Source organism: Chionomys nivalis, chromosome 1 (genome assembly GCF_950005125.1).
Source record: "Chionomys nivalis chromosome 1, mChiNiv1.1, whole genome shotgun sequence".
Taxonomy (NCBI): Eukaryota; Metazoa; Chordata; class Mammalia; order Rodentia; family Cricetidae; genus Chionomys; species Chionomys nivalis.
This window is the reverse complement of record NC_080086.1, coordinates 34,145,190-34,158,186: the sequence shown is the minus strand read 5'-3', so window position 1 is coordinate 34,158,186 and position 12,997 is coordinate 34,145,190. Positions and strand designations below refer to the sequence as shown.

At 42.7% G+C, this 12,997-nt stretch overlaps 1 protein-coding gene across 7 annotated transcripts in view; it reads left to right on the top strand.

Annotated features, from left to right (window-relative positions):
* Positions 1–12,997, top strand: part of Washc2c (WASH complex subunit 2C) — a 48,664-nt gene that overhangs the window by 21,831 nt on the left and 13,836 nt on the right. For all 7 annotated transcript variants that reach the window (XM_057764925.1, XM_057764917.1, XM_057764908.1 and 4 more), the window contains exons 16-21: positions 2,106–2,192; positions 4,731–4,832; positions 5,837–5,968; positions 9,320–9,492; positions 11,152–11,254; positions 12,472–12,624. In XM_057764925.1, coding sequence (XP_057620908.1) covers positions 2,106–2,192; positions 4,731–4,832; positions 5,837–5,968; positions 9,320–9,492; positions 11,152–11,254; positions 12,472–12,624 — 750 coding nt within the window. The remainder of the gene's footprint in view (positions 1–2,105; positions 2,193–4,730; positions 4,833–5,836; positions 5,969–9,319; positions 9,493–11,151; positions 11,255–12,471; positions 12,625–12,997) is intronic.

Here is a 12,997-nt window from a genome sequence, read left to right as displayed (position 1 = left end):
ACAGCCCAGGTCCACCTGCCCTGAGGTGGTGCTGCCCTCAGTACACTGACCACAGTAGGCTGGGCCCTTCTACATCAGTTAGCTCTCAAGGAGATACCTGACAGACATGCCTGCAGGCCGATTTGATGGGAGCAGTTCTTCAATTGAGTTCCTTCTTCCAAATGTTACCCGTTGACAATCAAGAATAGCAGCCACATTTGTTTTAAGAACTTTGGACATGAAATGGAAAGATACAATGAAACTCCAAATAACTGCCAACCAGATTCATATGAGCATTTGCCAAATAGGTGACTGAAACTTGTGTAAGCTAACTGTTTTCAGAACCGTTTGTAATTTGTAGTCATTATGATGTTTTACCACCCTACATGTTTTATTAGGCAGCTCTTGTGAAACTGTTTTATGACCAGATACCATTGTCATTGGCCAGGAGTTGGCAGTGACACTATAGAAAAATCTAATGTTAGTCTGCATTCATGAGGCTCCACTTTGCCCTCAGATTTCTTTTATAAAATCATACCCAATATGATAATGATTTAAAATTATTTCATACATAGTCTGTATTCTGTCTTTTTGTCTCTTGTTCCACACATGTCCTATACAGCTATCTATCTTTTTTCTTTCTCTCTCTCTCTCTCTCCCTCCCTCCCTCCCTCCCTCCCTCCCTCCCTTCCTTCTTTTTTTTTCGTGTGTGTGGGTGTGTGTGTGTATGTATTGCATGCGTATATGTGTTACATCTGTGGGTGTGTGTCTGTGTTATGTATGTAAGATGTATTTATGCAGGCACACGAGTACCGTAGTGTGCATGTGGAGCTGAGAGATCAACTTTCTGTAGTCAGTTCTCTGCTTGTACCATGACTTATCTCACTCTCGCTGTTCTGCCTCTGTCTCTCCAGTGCGGAGTTTACAAGCATGTATCATCCTTAGACCTGGCTTTTTTGTCATTTGTAAAACATGCTGTATTAATCAGGGTTTTGAAAGGAACAGAAGTTACAGAATGAGTATGTGTATATATACATGCACACACACATTTATATTTACAAAGGGGATTATTAGAATGGCTTGTGGTCTGTGGTTCAGGTAGTCCAACAATGGCTGACTACCAATGGAAGTTCTAAGAATCTAGTAGTTGTCAAGTCTTCAAGGTTGGATGCCTCAGCTGGTCTTCAGGATATGCCAGAATCCCAGAGAAGTAGGCTCTAATGCACTGAGGAATGGACTTGCCAGTGAGAGCAAGCTTCCATCTTCCACATCCTTTATCTAGGCTGCCAGGGAAGGTGTGGCCCAGATTAAAGGTGGATCTTCCTACCTCAAAAGTTCTGGATTAGTGGTGTATTGTCCCACTTCAAAAGATCCAGATTAAAAGTAGGTCTTCCAATTTTATATGATTTCGTTAGGAAAAAAAGTTGCTCCCAGGCGTGCCCTGCTAGACGTAGTCAGAGGACAACAAAGAGAGCCGTCACATTTGCCCAGATGTAGTCAGAGGACAACAAAGAGAGCCGTCACGTTTGCCCAGACGTAGTCAGAGGACAACAAAGAGAGCGTCACGTTTGCCCAGACGTAGTCAGAGGACAACAAAGAGAGCGTCACGTTTGCCCAGACGTAGTCAGAGGACAACAAAGAGAGCCGTCGCGTTTGCCTTATTTTGTCACATCCTTGTTTTGCTCTCACAACTACCAAAATGCCAGCATCCAAAATCATCTTGGTCCCTTCACCAGCCGCCCTTTGTCTGTTGCTTTTGTGCCCTGTGTGACAGAGTGCATGCTCCCATGTACACGAGATGTGCCTTGGACTTTGTCTTGTATGTACCATCTTGCTGTTCTGGGGTTTCCTCAAATCTGAGAAACTTATTTTCTAGTGATATTGTGTCATCTCTGTTGCTAATTTAGACCAGTTTTAAAATTCTTTGTCATGGTACTTCCATTTAAAATCTTTGTGTGAATATTATACAGATGAAGGTCCAAGGCATGTTCAGTCCCTTGGTTTGGTTCCTTCTCATTGTAGAGGCTGGGGACATTTTCTGAACTAATGAATGAGTTTGTTTCCATGTCTCTTAATTGCTGATAGTCTGTTTTTTTTCCTTCCTTTTTGGTGGGGGATCCGACTAGATAACCTTACCTTCCAGCAAAAATCTGAAGCTTGTGTCAGAAACAAAGACTCAGAAGGGTTTGTTTTCAGATGAAGAGGACTCTGAGGTATGGAATTCTTTTCTTAGTTCTGAAGGTTTAGCTATAGATAAAACATTAATAACTTTCTGATTAGTCTGTCAGCAGAGGTGTCAGACTTTTTATTAAATAGTTCAATTCTTATTTTAAAAATAATCTCTTGGGCTAGGCATATATATAATTCAGTTCTGTAAAATGTCTGGCATATACAAGGCCCTATATTTTCTTTTTTTTTTAAATTTATTTATTTGTTATGTGTACAGTGTTCTGTCTGCATGTTGTCCTGCTGCCAAAAGAGGGCACCAGCTTTCATTATAGATGGTTGTGAGCCACCATGTGGGTGCTGGGAATTGAACTTAGGACCTCAAGAAGAGTAGCCAATGCTCAACCTCTGAGCCATCTCTCCAGCCCCTATATTTTCTTATAGTATATAGTATGTGATCTTCAGAAAACAGTGTATATGCAGGTAACTTTTTAACTTTTGGGTTTGAATCGTTGCATTTCCTTTAACATGCTGAAATGTAAGACTGTCTGTTGGCTCACAATTGTGATAAGATGCTTATGTGAGAGAAGGAACCAGCCTGCTGCTTCCCTTAGTGACAGTGTGACCGGCTAGTGCGTTTATTCCCACTGTGATACATATTCAGAAGTGTTTGCTTCTCATTGCTGGTGACACATGACAGGTTGTGGGTAGGAAGACTCAAGCAGCTTGGGCTTCCATCCCTATGTGGTGCATGGCAGGTGCAGGAAGCCAGGCCTATTTCTGGTGATTCAGCTCCTGCGAGTGTCAGATAGAGGCTGTGCTGCCTTTTTTATTCTAGTCTTGGAAGTTGTCCTAGATGGCTTTTCTTGGCTGTGATAAAACATTGATCAAAAGCAACTTGGGGAGAAAAGGGTTTACTTCTTATTACAGGTTGTCCACCCTTGAGGAAAGCCAAAGCAGGAACTTGAGCAGGAAACCGGAGCAGAGATCAAGGAGGAGTGCTGTTTATTGTCTTACCCTCTCCTGCTTGACTTAGCCAGCTTTCTTATGTAGCCCAGGCCCATAGTGGGCTGGGCCCTCCTAGATCAATTAGCATGTATGTCCACAGTCCAGTCTGATGAAGGCAGTTATTTGTCTGAGGATCTGTCTTCCTTAGTGTGTCAAATGAAAACCAAGATTATCTGTCACAGAAGTCAATGCTATTTCTTCTGCATTGCTACAGCAGTCCTGGGGCAGGATACAAACTTCATTGAACATTTTTAAATGTGTGTGCACATGTGTGAGAGAGACACCCATGGCCCTGTGCATGCTAGGCAAGCACTCTATCACTGAGCTCTATTTCCAGCCTTCAAACTTGACTTCTTGATGCTGCGTAGTGTTTATTAATCTGGAGGCTCGTTTTAAGACCATTATTCAAGGCTCTGCCCCATGGGCACCATCATAGAGTGAATGGTTTTTATTGAATATTGCATAGAATTTTAGGCAAAGAGAAGTAACATAAGGCAGTCTAGGACATAAAATATTGAACTGGAAGAAATGATTTTTTGTGCTTATCTGTCTCAAGTATGCACAAGACTTTACCTTACCATTTTTTTGGGGGGGGGGGGCATGTTTGAGGTAACAGAAGTGTGTTTTTCCTCCTGCCAACCAGGAAGATCCAAAATAACAACCAGAAATCATTGTTTTGTTCTTTGATCGAATTACTTTGATATTCTTAGAGCATTCAGCCCATTTGTCAGTGTGTAAAATGCAGAAGGGCCATGGGACTCTGTAGCCTATTCTGTGTAAACAAACCAGTGTGACTCATGGAGCCAGCTGCTACCCAGTGTGCTAAGAATTCTTCTCTCTAGGTCAGTGAACTCATTAGGTCTGTTGATGAGGGGTAGACACTGATTGTGTAATAAAAGATAGCATCAGAAGAGGTCGTGGAAAATGTTCTTGTTTTGTCTGATTATCTGGCTCTTGAGTGGGCGTTCCTCTGCCCAGGGGACAGTTGTCCTAGTTTATGTCTCTAGTTCACGGAGCCCAGTCTGCAGAGCGCCCCTTGTGGTCTAAGCTGACAGTCCTTTACATTTTGAGGACAGTTCAGAACTGCGCTGACCTTTTGCAGCATTTCCAGTTATAGTTCAAGTAGAATAGTAGACACTTTTGGGCACACACTCTACCACTGAGTTAATCTTCCCAGCACAAACCTTCTATAGTAGGAATCTAAGATGCAGTATAGTTTCTGGGGAACGATCTCAACAATAGTGGGGCTGCAGGTCTAGCACTTTGCGAAGTAGCCCGTTTTGTGGTAGAATTTGTATGCTTTCCTCTGACACTTTAGACAAAGAAACCTTTTGTTTGCATCATAGGACTGCTGGGAATGTCTTCTGCCTTACATCCTTCAGGTGAAAATATGGTTACCCTACAGGCTCCAAAGACTGCCTGAAACATCCTGTGTCTCTCTCTTGCTCCTTGTGCCCCCACACCAAGGGCAGACACAAGTGCAGACACACAAAGCCGTTACATTCTAGTCTACTGTGCTGGCCGACGTTAAAGCTGGTAGACCCTGCTAACCAGTAGCTTTGATTTTGATTCAACAGGATTTGTTTTCTTCTCAAAATTCAACTAAGTCAAAAAGTACATCACTTCTGTCCAACCAGCTCCCCACATCTGTCTCCCTTTTTGGTGATGAAGATGAAGAGGTAAATGTTGTTATTGCAGCACCAAATAATTAACCTAGAACAATAGAAATTTGGGTTTTTGGTTTTATGAATAGCCAGAGTGGCATATAGTAGAAAAGCATGATGGAAAACCTCCTGGCTTACCAATGTCTGGTCAAGTTTTTATAGTAATACAACTAGGAAGACATTAAAATCTTGACTCATTTATTGGGGAAAGCCAAATAGTTTTTTTTTTTTTTTTTTTTTTTACACTCTTTTGATAAATAACTTTAGGGAGGATGTATCTCTTGGATCCAATGATATATGAGAATATATTGGATGCAGTGGCAGGAGTAAAGAAGAGACAGCTGTGTTTTAGGTTTACATTTCTTATTCACTGTGGTAATGAAAACTCAGAGGAAAAAAGATCCACGTTCAAGCCCTTATGTAGTATTGTGCAGTGGTCAGTCCATGCAGCTGTGGTTCCATACTCAGCTTCATTATTGCAAACCCAGATCTTCTGCAGCACCTCCATCTTCTGTGGGTTAAAGGTCACTAGGTTCTTTGTAGCCCGTGAAACAAATAATGCCATGTCTTTGCACAGTGGTTGGTACAGGATTTGAGTGCATGGTGGGTAAAAGCTGTTGTCACTAACATTCCCCCGGACCCCAGCTGGTTATTTGTTTTTTCTACCTTACAGACTTTACTTAACAGACCTCCTTTGTTGGTCTTTGGCTCAGGACTGTCCACTGCCATAGTGTATCCTGTTAAGAGTTTCATGTCATAAACCAAACCTATACACATACAGCACCCCCAACACAAGCACACACACAATAATAATTTAAAAATTTTTTTAATTAAAAGAGTTCTGTGGTAATCTTGTTTTCCCTCTGTGGACAGAGGTTGTAGACCGAGATGTGTGGTGTTTGTGACTGTTTTCCCCAGGCTTGTTATACTCTGCTCCTCGTGGGAGAATGACTTCTTTGGGTTTCATGTGTACGAACTGGTGACACCTTTGTATGCTTTCCTGCCGTTGGTCCTTTTAGGATAACCTTTTTGGGAGTGCACCAGCTAAGAAGCAGGTTTCATCTGTACAGTCTCAGAGCCAAAAGAAACCAAAACCTTCAGAGCAGCCCCAAAAGAAAGCATCTGCCTTGCTATTCAGCAGCGATGAGGAGGTAGGTTAAGGTTTGCCCACACGTGAGATTGTGTTCGAGCTGCCGTAAACGTGTCCTCTTTCTGTTCCATACTCACTGGAGCTGGTCACCAAAAGATGGTGTTTACAAGATGGTGTCCTTTACAGAAAAACATTCGTGTAATGTGTTAAACATTAACACTTTCAAAATGGGGTTAATATGGCTTCCACCACAAGGTTCATGGCTGACACTCTGTAACAAGAAAATAAGCATTTCCATTTAAGGTTCATTAAGGTGATAAGGAGCCTGTGGTGTGTTTTGCTAAGTATGATAGAAAACGACGATCTGGGGAGAAGCGTGATGGGAGTGGAGAGTCTGGTCTGCAGTGGCAAGTGGGGGCTTAGCGAGGTCTGCTTATCCAAGTTTTTCCCTGTGTCCTCGGAAGTGGGTTGCCTTTCCTCTAGGTACAGGGAGGACTCTATTGGTTCTGCTTCACAGTAGAGATTTGGGGTGTTCTGTTTTGTTTTATTATTAGGGGACGGGGCAAGGAAAAGGTCAGAGGACTTGATGCTTCTGCTCTCTTTGTTGCCAAGGTGCCACGCTTGAGGGTGATGTGTCCAGGGCTCTGTCCACTGTGCATTCTCTGTTAAGGACTGCTTTGTGTCATTAGGCTGGGATTAACCACCTTTTCAGTAGGGTGGTGGGTGTTCACATTTGTGAGTTGGATACACATCAGCAAAATCAAGAGTAGCTTAATCATTATTCAGATTTAGCTGATCAGATTTACATTTTATCTTAAAAGGATGAGAAGCAAAAATATTATAAAATTTAGTGCCCTGAGTATGAAAGGTCTTTCTGGCACCAGGGATGTAACTTAGATGTGCAGTACTTATCCAGCACGAACAAGACCCTAATTCTATGTTCAGCACAGGGAAATAATAAAATACTAAAAATTAAAAAATGAAAAGCTGTTAAAAGAGCTGGTGTTGTAGCCTAGAGGTGAAGCACTCAGGGTTTCTTCTGATGTGATGAAACACCATGATCAAAGCAGTTTGGGGGAGGAAAGGGTTAATTTTTAGCTTCCTGGTCCATGTAAGAGTTCATCACTGAGGGAATTCAGAGAAGGAGCTCAGAGTAGGAACCCGGAGGTCAGAACTGAGGCAGAGGCCATGGAGGGGTGGAACATACTAGCTTGCTCCCCATGGTTCACTCAGCCTGCTTTCTTATAGCACCCTGGTTCATCAGCCAAGGGGTGGCCCCACTTCCAGTGAGCTCTGCCCTCCCATGCCAACGACTAATGAAGAAAATGCCCTACAGGGCAATCTGGTGGGAATATTTTCTCAGTTGAGGTTCTGTCTTCAAAAATAACTCTAGCTTGTGTCAACTTGACCCAAAACTAGCCCGCACACCTAATGTACTAGAAAACTTGTATTCCTGGTACTTGAGAGGTGCATGTAGGAAGAGCTGAAGTTCAGGATTATCCCAGCCACATAGTGATTTAAGGCCAACCTGGGCTACTTGGACCCCTTCTCAAGAGAAAGAAATTTAAACTGGTAAAAAGGAAGATTTTCCTATTTAATAGTGTTTGCTCTTTCATTATAGGGATGCTAGAGGGTACCAGGTTACAGAAAACTTGTAACTACAATAGTGTTTATTGAAAGCAACTGAAGAGAACTTGTTTTCTGCTCAAATGTGCATATTTATTATAGACTCTCTGCCCCTCCCTCGTGTGTGTAGTACATATTAGTAGTTTATGAGCACATGTGTACAGATGAGCCTTCCTGGATGCCAGGTGTCCTGCTCTATTACTGGGTGTCCTGCTCTATTACTGGGTGTCCTGCTCTATTACTGGGTGTCCTGCTCTGTGTTGGGTGTCCTGCAGGCTCTATTACTGGGTGTCCTGCTCTGTGTTGGGTGTCCTGCAGGCTCTATTACTGGGTGTCCTGCTCTGTGTTGGGTGTCCTGCTCTGTGTTGGGTGTCCTGCTCTATTACTGGGTGTCCTGCTCTGTGTCGGGTGTCCTGCTCTGTGTTGGGTGTCCTGCTCTGTGTTGGGTGTCCTGCTCTATTACTGGGTGTCCTGCAGGCTCTATTACTGGGTGTCCTGCTCTGTGTCGGGTGTCCCGCTCTATCACTCTTCTTATTCTTTGAGACAGTCACTGCACCAGAGCTAGGCTGATGGCTGGCCAACCTGGTCATCCTCATGTCTCCGTCTCCTCCAGCTGGCCATGCATGGCAGTGCCCAACATCGTTTATGTGGGTGCTGGGGATTTGAACTCAGCTCCTCATACTTCGTCAGCAGTACTCTTAACCTCCCCTCCCCATCCACCTACCCAGTCCTCATTGTTTTCCTCTTCCGAGTTTGTAATCATTTGCCATGTAGGATTCATCCCATCATAGTGGTGTCAGGGAAAGAATAATCCTAGCCAAAGCTGGTGAGCAGAAAGAAAAGCAGATGATGGTGACCAGGGTGCGAGGACTCCCTGCTTGGCTCCCCTGGGATCACCTAGGGACTTTAAAGAGTATTACTTGTAGGTGTGGCCTTCTCACTGGAATTTTCTTTAAAGCTCTGTAATCATTGCTGAACATGGCTGTTAGAGGAGCAGTTCTCAACTGTCAACCTTTTTTAATTATAGTTTTCATAGGTTGCATGGTGTATTTGAGTATCACTCCTCGTCACCTTCTCTTGCCTCCTTCCCTGTCCTGGTGATCCCCTTCCTTTTCTGCTTTAGAATTTTACTTAAAATATCCCCTTCCAAAGTTGACATAGTGCTACTTTTTACATTTCTCTTTGTTTATTCCCTATATAATTAATTTTGGTTATTTAAAATAGACAAGTTCTTTTGCCTTTATACAAGGTGGAACCATAGCAGAGAGAAATTGGAACATGCGTGGAAGAGGCATGAATGAGAAAGTGTGTGTAGTCCAGAACGGAGGTGTTCAAAGATAAGACTTTTCTTCGAGTGTGCTTAATTCTTAGTCTGAATGTAACTTTTTAATGGATAAAATTTTATTTTAGTTGTCATGTTCCGTATCTAAATTAGCTACTAGATAACATATCTCTACCACTAAGCAATGCTCCAGTACCTTGCATGTGAATGTGTGTGTGTGTGTATGTGTGTGTGTGTGTATTTGTGTGTACATGTATGTGTGTTGAGTGGAGGGGATGAGGCTTGCTGTTGTCCATTTGTAGTTTGGCTAGCCTGGGATCTACCTATCTCTGCTCCCTGCTCCTCAATGCTGGGAATACATGTGTGGCCATTGTGGATCTTTTAAACATGGGATCTGGGGATTTGAACTCAGGTCCTCATGCTTATGTAGCAAGTGCTTTTGCCCACCTAGCCATTTTGTTAGTACTGCCCTGTAGATTTCTAATGCATGTTTTATGTTTTAAGGACCAGTGGAATATTACTGATTCCCATACCAAGTTAGCATCTGACAGTAAGTCCAAAGGAGAACTATGGGACTCAGGGACCATCCAAGGCCAAGAAGCAAAGGTTGTGAAAAAGACCAACCTCTTTGAGGAGGATGATGATGAAGCGGACCTGTTTGCTATTGCGAAGGACAGGTGAGGTCTTCACAATTGCAGGCAACGGTCTAGTGTGTGAGATGGTGTTTCTGCTGCTGGTGGTTGATGGCTTGCTGTCATGCGTGCACAGGTGGAGCTGCCCTTGCTCTTCAGTGGAAACATTTGCCTTCATTTTTCTTTCTCTGAAATTTTCTTAACCTTCAAACAGTTTTTTCTCTTAGGGGTTTAAGAATGAGATTGTTATAGTTTATGCCCCCCACCCTCCTTAGATCTACCGTAAAGAAGGTTACTTAAATAGTCTCCTACTTTGATAGAAATCCTGAATGTTGAAAACTGTGATATTAAGAGTGGACTGCCAGCAGGTACTGATCACACCTTCTGGCCTAGGTGATTGTCTGAGCTGAAGCTGGGGGCTTGTGGAGAGTGACATGGGCAAGGCTATCTGTGCTGCCTGGATAGCTGTGTCTTCAGAGTGACTACTGCATCTAAACCTTTTCCTCTGGAGAGTTGTGATTACTTTGAAGTTCAGCTGAACCGAGATAGAACAAACAGGCAATCCATTGAATGTGGAAATACTGTGCGTTAGCTGGTGGTCTTCATAAACAGATTAATAAAGTACCTCAGATTTCCCTAAATAGTTACATCTCTCCAGACATTATTGTTTCTGCTTTTAGGCTGCCAAGACTTGACACTTGGTAAGTCTGTGACCTCTGGTTCTGCATAGAGAATGTCTGATAGGACATGACCTAGAAAACACATTAATTGAAGAAGTCACATATGATCGCAGATTGAATGATACTATTTATATGAAATGTCCAGAATGGATCAACCCAGAGAGAGGAAGTAGGTTGGTGGTTGCCAGGGGTTGAGGGGAGACAGGAATTGGGAGTTAATTTTTAAGGGGTTTGGAGTTCCTTTGAGGTGATGAAAATGTTAGACTATGGTAATGGTTTTCAGCTCTCAATATGTTAAACATATTGAAAGGTATATATATATATATATATATATATATATATATATATATATATATATATATGATTTTCGAGACAGGGTTTCTCTGTAGCTTTTGGTGCTGCCCTGGAACTAGCTCTTGTAGACCAGGCTGGCCTCGAACTCACAGAGATCCACCTGCCTCTGCCTCCCGAGTTCTGGGATTAAAGGTGTGCACTACCACTGCCCGGCGAAAGGTATATTTTAAAGGGGGTAATTTTATTATGTAAATTATAGTCCAGTAAAGCTACTCTGAATCAAAAAGTAGAAAGCAGAAAAGAGGGTTACATTGAAAAAACTGACTCTGGCTCTGTGTTCTGTGGCTCAGCTGGAAGTAGGCATAGTTACTCTTAGTTCATTATCTGTTGGAGAAGGTGATAATTGGAGAATTCTGTGCTTGTGACTACCAGGAATGCAATGCGTCTGTCAGATCTAAGAGCAAGTGCAGCTGCACAATGCAGAAAGCGACTGACAAGGCTTCATGAGCAGGTCTCTGGGCTCTTGCACATCAGGTTCTTCTGAAAGGCAGAGGCTGCTGTTTGTAAGATTGAAGTCTTTCTATCCAAAGATTTTTCAAATCACCAACTTTAAACTGTACATAGTCAACAAATGATGGGAGGTTGTGTATTGTGGATGTGGCCAAAAGAATAGTACTTTTGTTTTAAAATTGTATTCCTCCTGAATTTTATCTTCTATTTGTTCATATAGCCAAAAGAAGACTCAACGAACATCACTCCTCTTTGAAGATGATGCTGACAGTGGAAGCTCTCTGTTTGGCTTTCCTCCTGCATCTGCTCCTCCTGCAACAATGGTATTCATTTTCCCAGACCCAGAAAATACCTGTAAGATTGTGCTACGTGAGTAGAGATGCCACCTTGTCAGATCTGAAAACCAGCCTTGGAGTTGCTGTGATAACACACTTAACTGAAGGAGGAAAGGCTCTTTTGGCTCATGATTTCAGAGGGTCAGTCCTTAGGCCTTGGTTCTGTTGCAGCTGGACCTGTGTCAAGGCGAACATCATGGCAATTGAGGCTACTCAATCCGTGGTGGATAGAACACAGCTAGAGGGACAGGATATGGGAAGACAAGACTTAGCTCCCAAGGACACATCCTCAGTGACTTTCCTCCAGCAATGCCCTATGTCCTAAAGTTGCTAGAACTTCCTCAAATAGCACCACTCCTGAGCCTTTGGGGGCACTTCATCTTTAAATTGTTAATGGTCTGATGTGCTCTACTTTTTTTTTCCTTCTTTAATCACTGAAGTATTGCCTGTTGTCTTCTGCTTTTGTGAATTCCCATCTTTGATTTCAAGTTGAAATCATTTTTCATTTTAAGTATCTCTTACTGATAATAACTAAAATTCCTTTTACTCTAATTTTCATTTGTAATATTTTCAATTATGTTAGTATTGCCTTGCATAGTTTCCCGCATCAGCCTTCCTAATTTGGCTAGGCATTGCTTTCTTGTAGGCTGTGGGTAACTCCAGGTTGGTCACATATCCTCAGTTCCCTACTCTCTAAACTCCTGCCTTCCAAAGAATGGATTGGTGAGTGAGCTGAAGGTCTTGCAAACTTGAGCAGCTGCTCTGTGTCAAATACTGTGCCTTGTCATTTAGTGAGTGGTGCTTTCAGATGAGTGGACACGTAGATAAGGAATAAAGTAAAGGTAACGAGTGAAATAGTGTATTTATTCAGAAGGGCACAGTGGGTTGACTGGTTGCTGTGGCTGAGTGCAAAGAGCACAGATTTGGAGTTGCAGCTACTGAGTGCTGTCCTTCAGGTGAACTGTAAGAGGAGAGACTGATTACTAGCAGTAACAAAGTCTGAAGTACTGTGGTCTTAAGTCTGGAGGAATCCTGTTTGTTAATGCCTTCCATCTTGAGGCCATAGTTACTGTCCTATCTGCCCTTCCTACACTATACTTAGCACATGCCTGAATGGACTGGTTTGGGCTGGCTTTATACATCACCATGCTATTCAGGCATAATTTTTTAATCATTGTGGATGTTATTTTCTCTTCTCTTGGTAGAAAAAAGAAAGCATCTCTGAGGTGCCATCTTTGTTCAGTGATGAGGAGGAGAATGAGGTACCATCCGGTGTGAAATCGGTGAATGTGAAGGTTGATAATGCCAAAGAGTCGCCAGAGGTGGGGCACGTTGATGTGGCTAAAGTAGAAGAGAAGGTAAGCTGCCTCTTTGGTTTTCTAGTCCATTTGTGACACATACAATCTCCCCACATTTTCAACACTGAAAATGCTTTTGTGTAAATAAATGTGTTTGTAAGAAGACTAGAAAACTCTCAGTGTGGTAAGAAGATAGCCTGTGCCCTTGCTGTTCGGGGACTCCTCGATTAGGTTCACTTTCTAGCTGAATTCCTATATGCAGTGAAATGAAAGGCTCCTCTTTTACTTTAGCGTCATGTTGGGTAGCAGTGCATTCTGCCTCTCTGCAGAGTGCCGCTCCTCATCTCATTCTTCACGCTGACTTGCCCTGACTTGCCCTGATGTCCTGTTTTTCTTGGTTCTATGGTCCTCACTTCTGAGTTCAGATGTCACT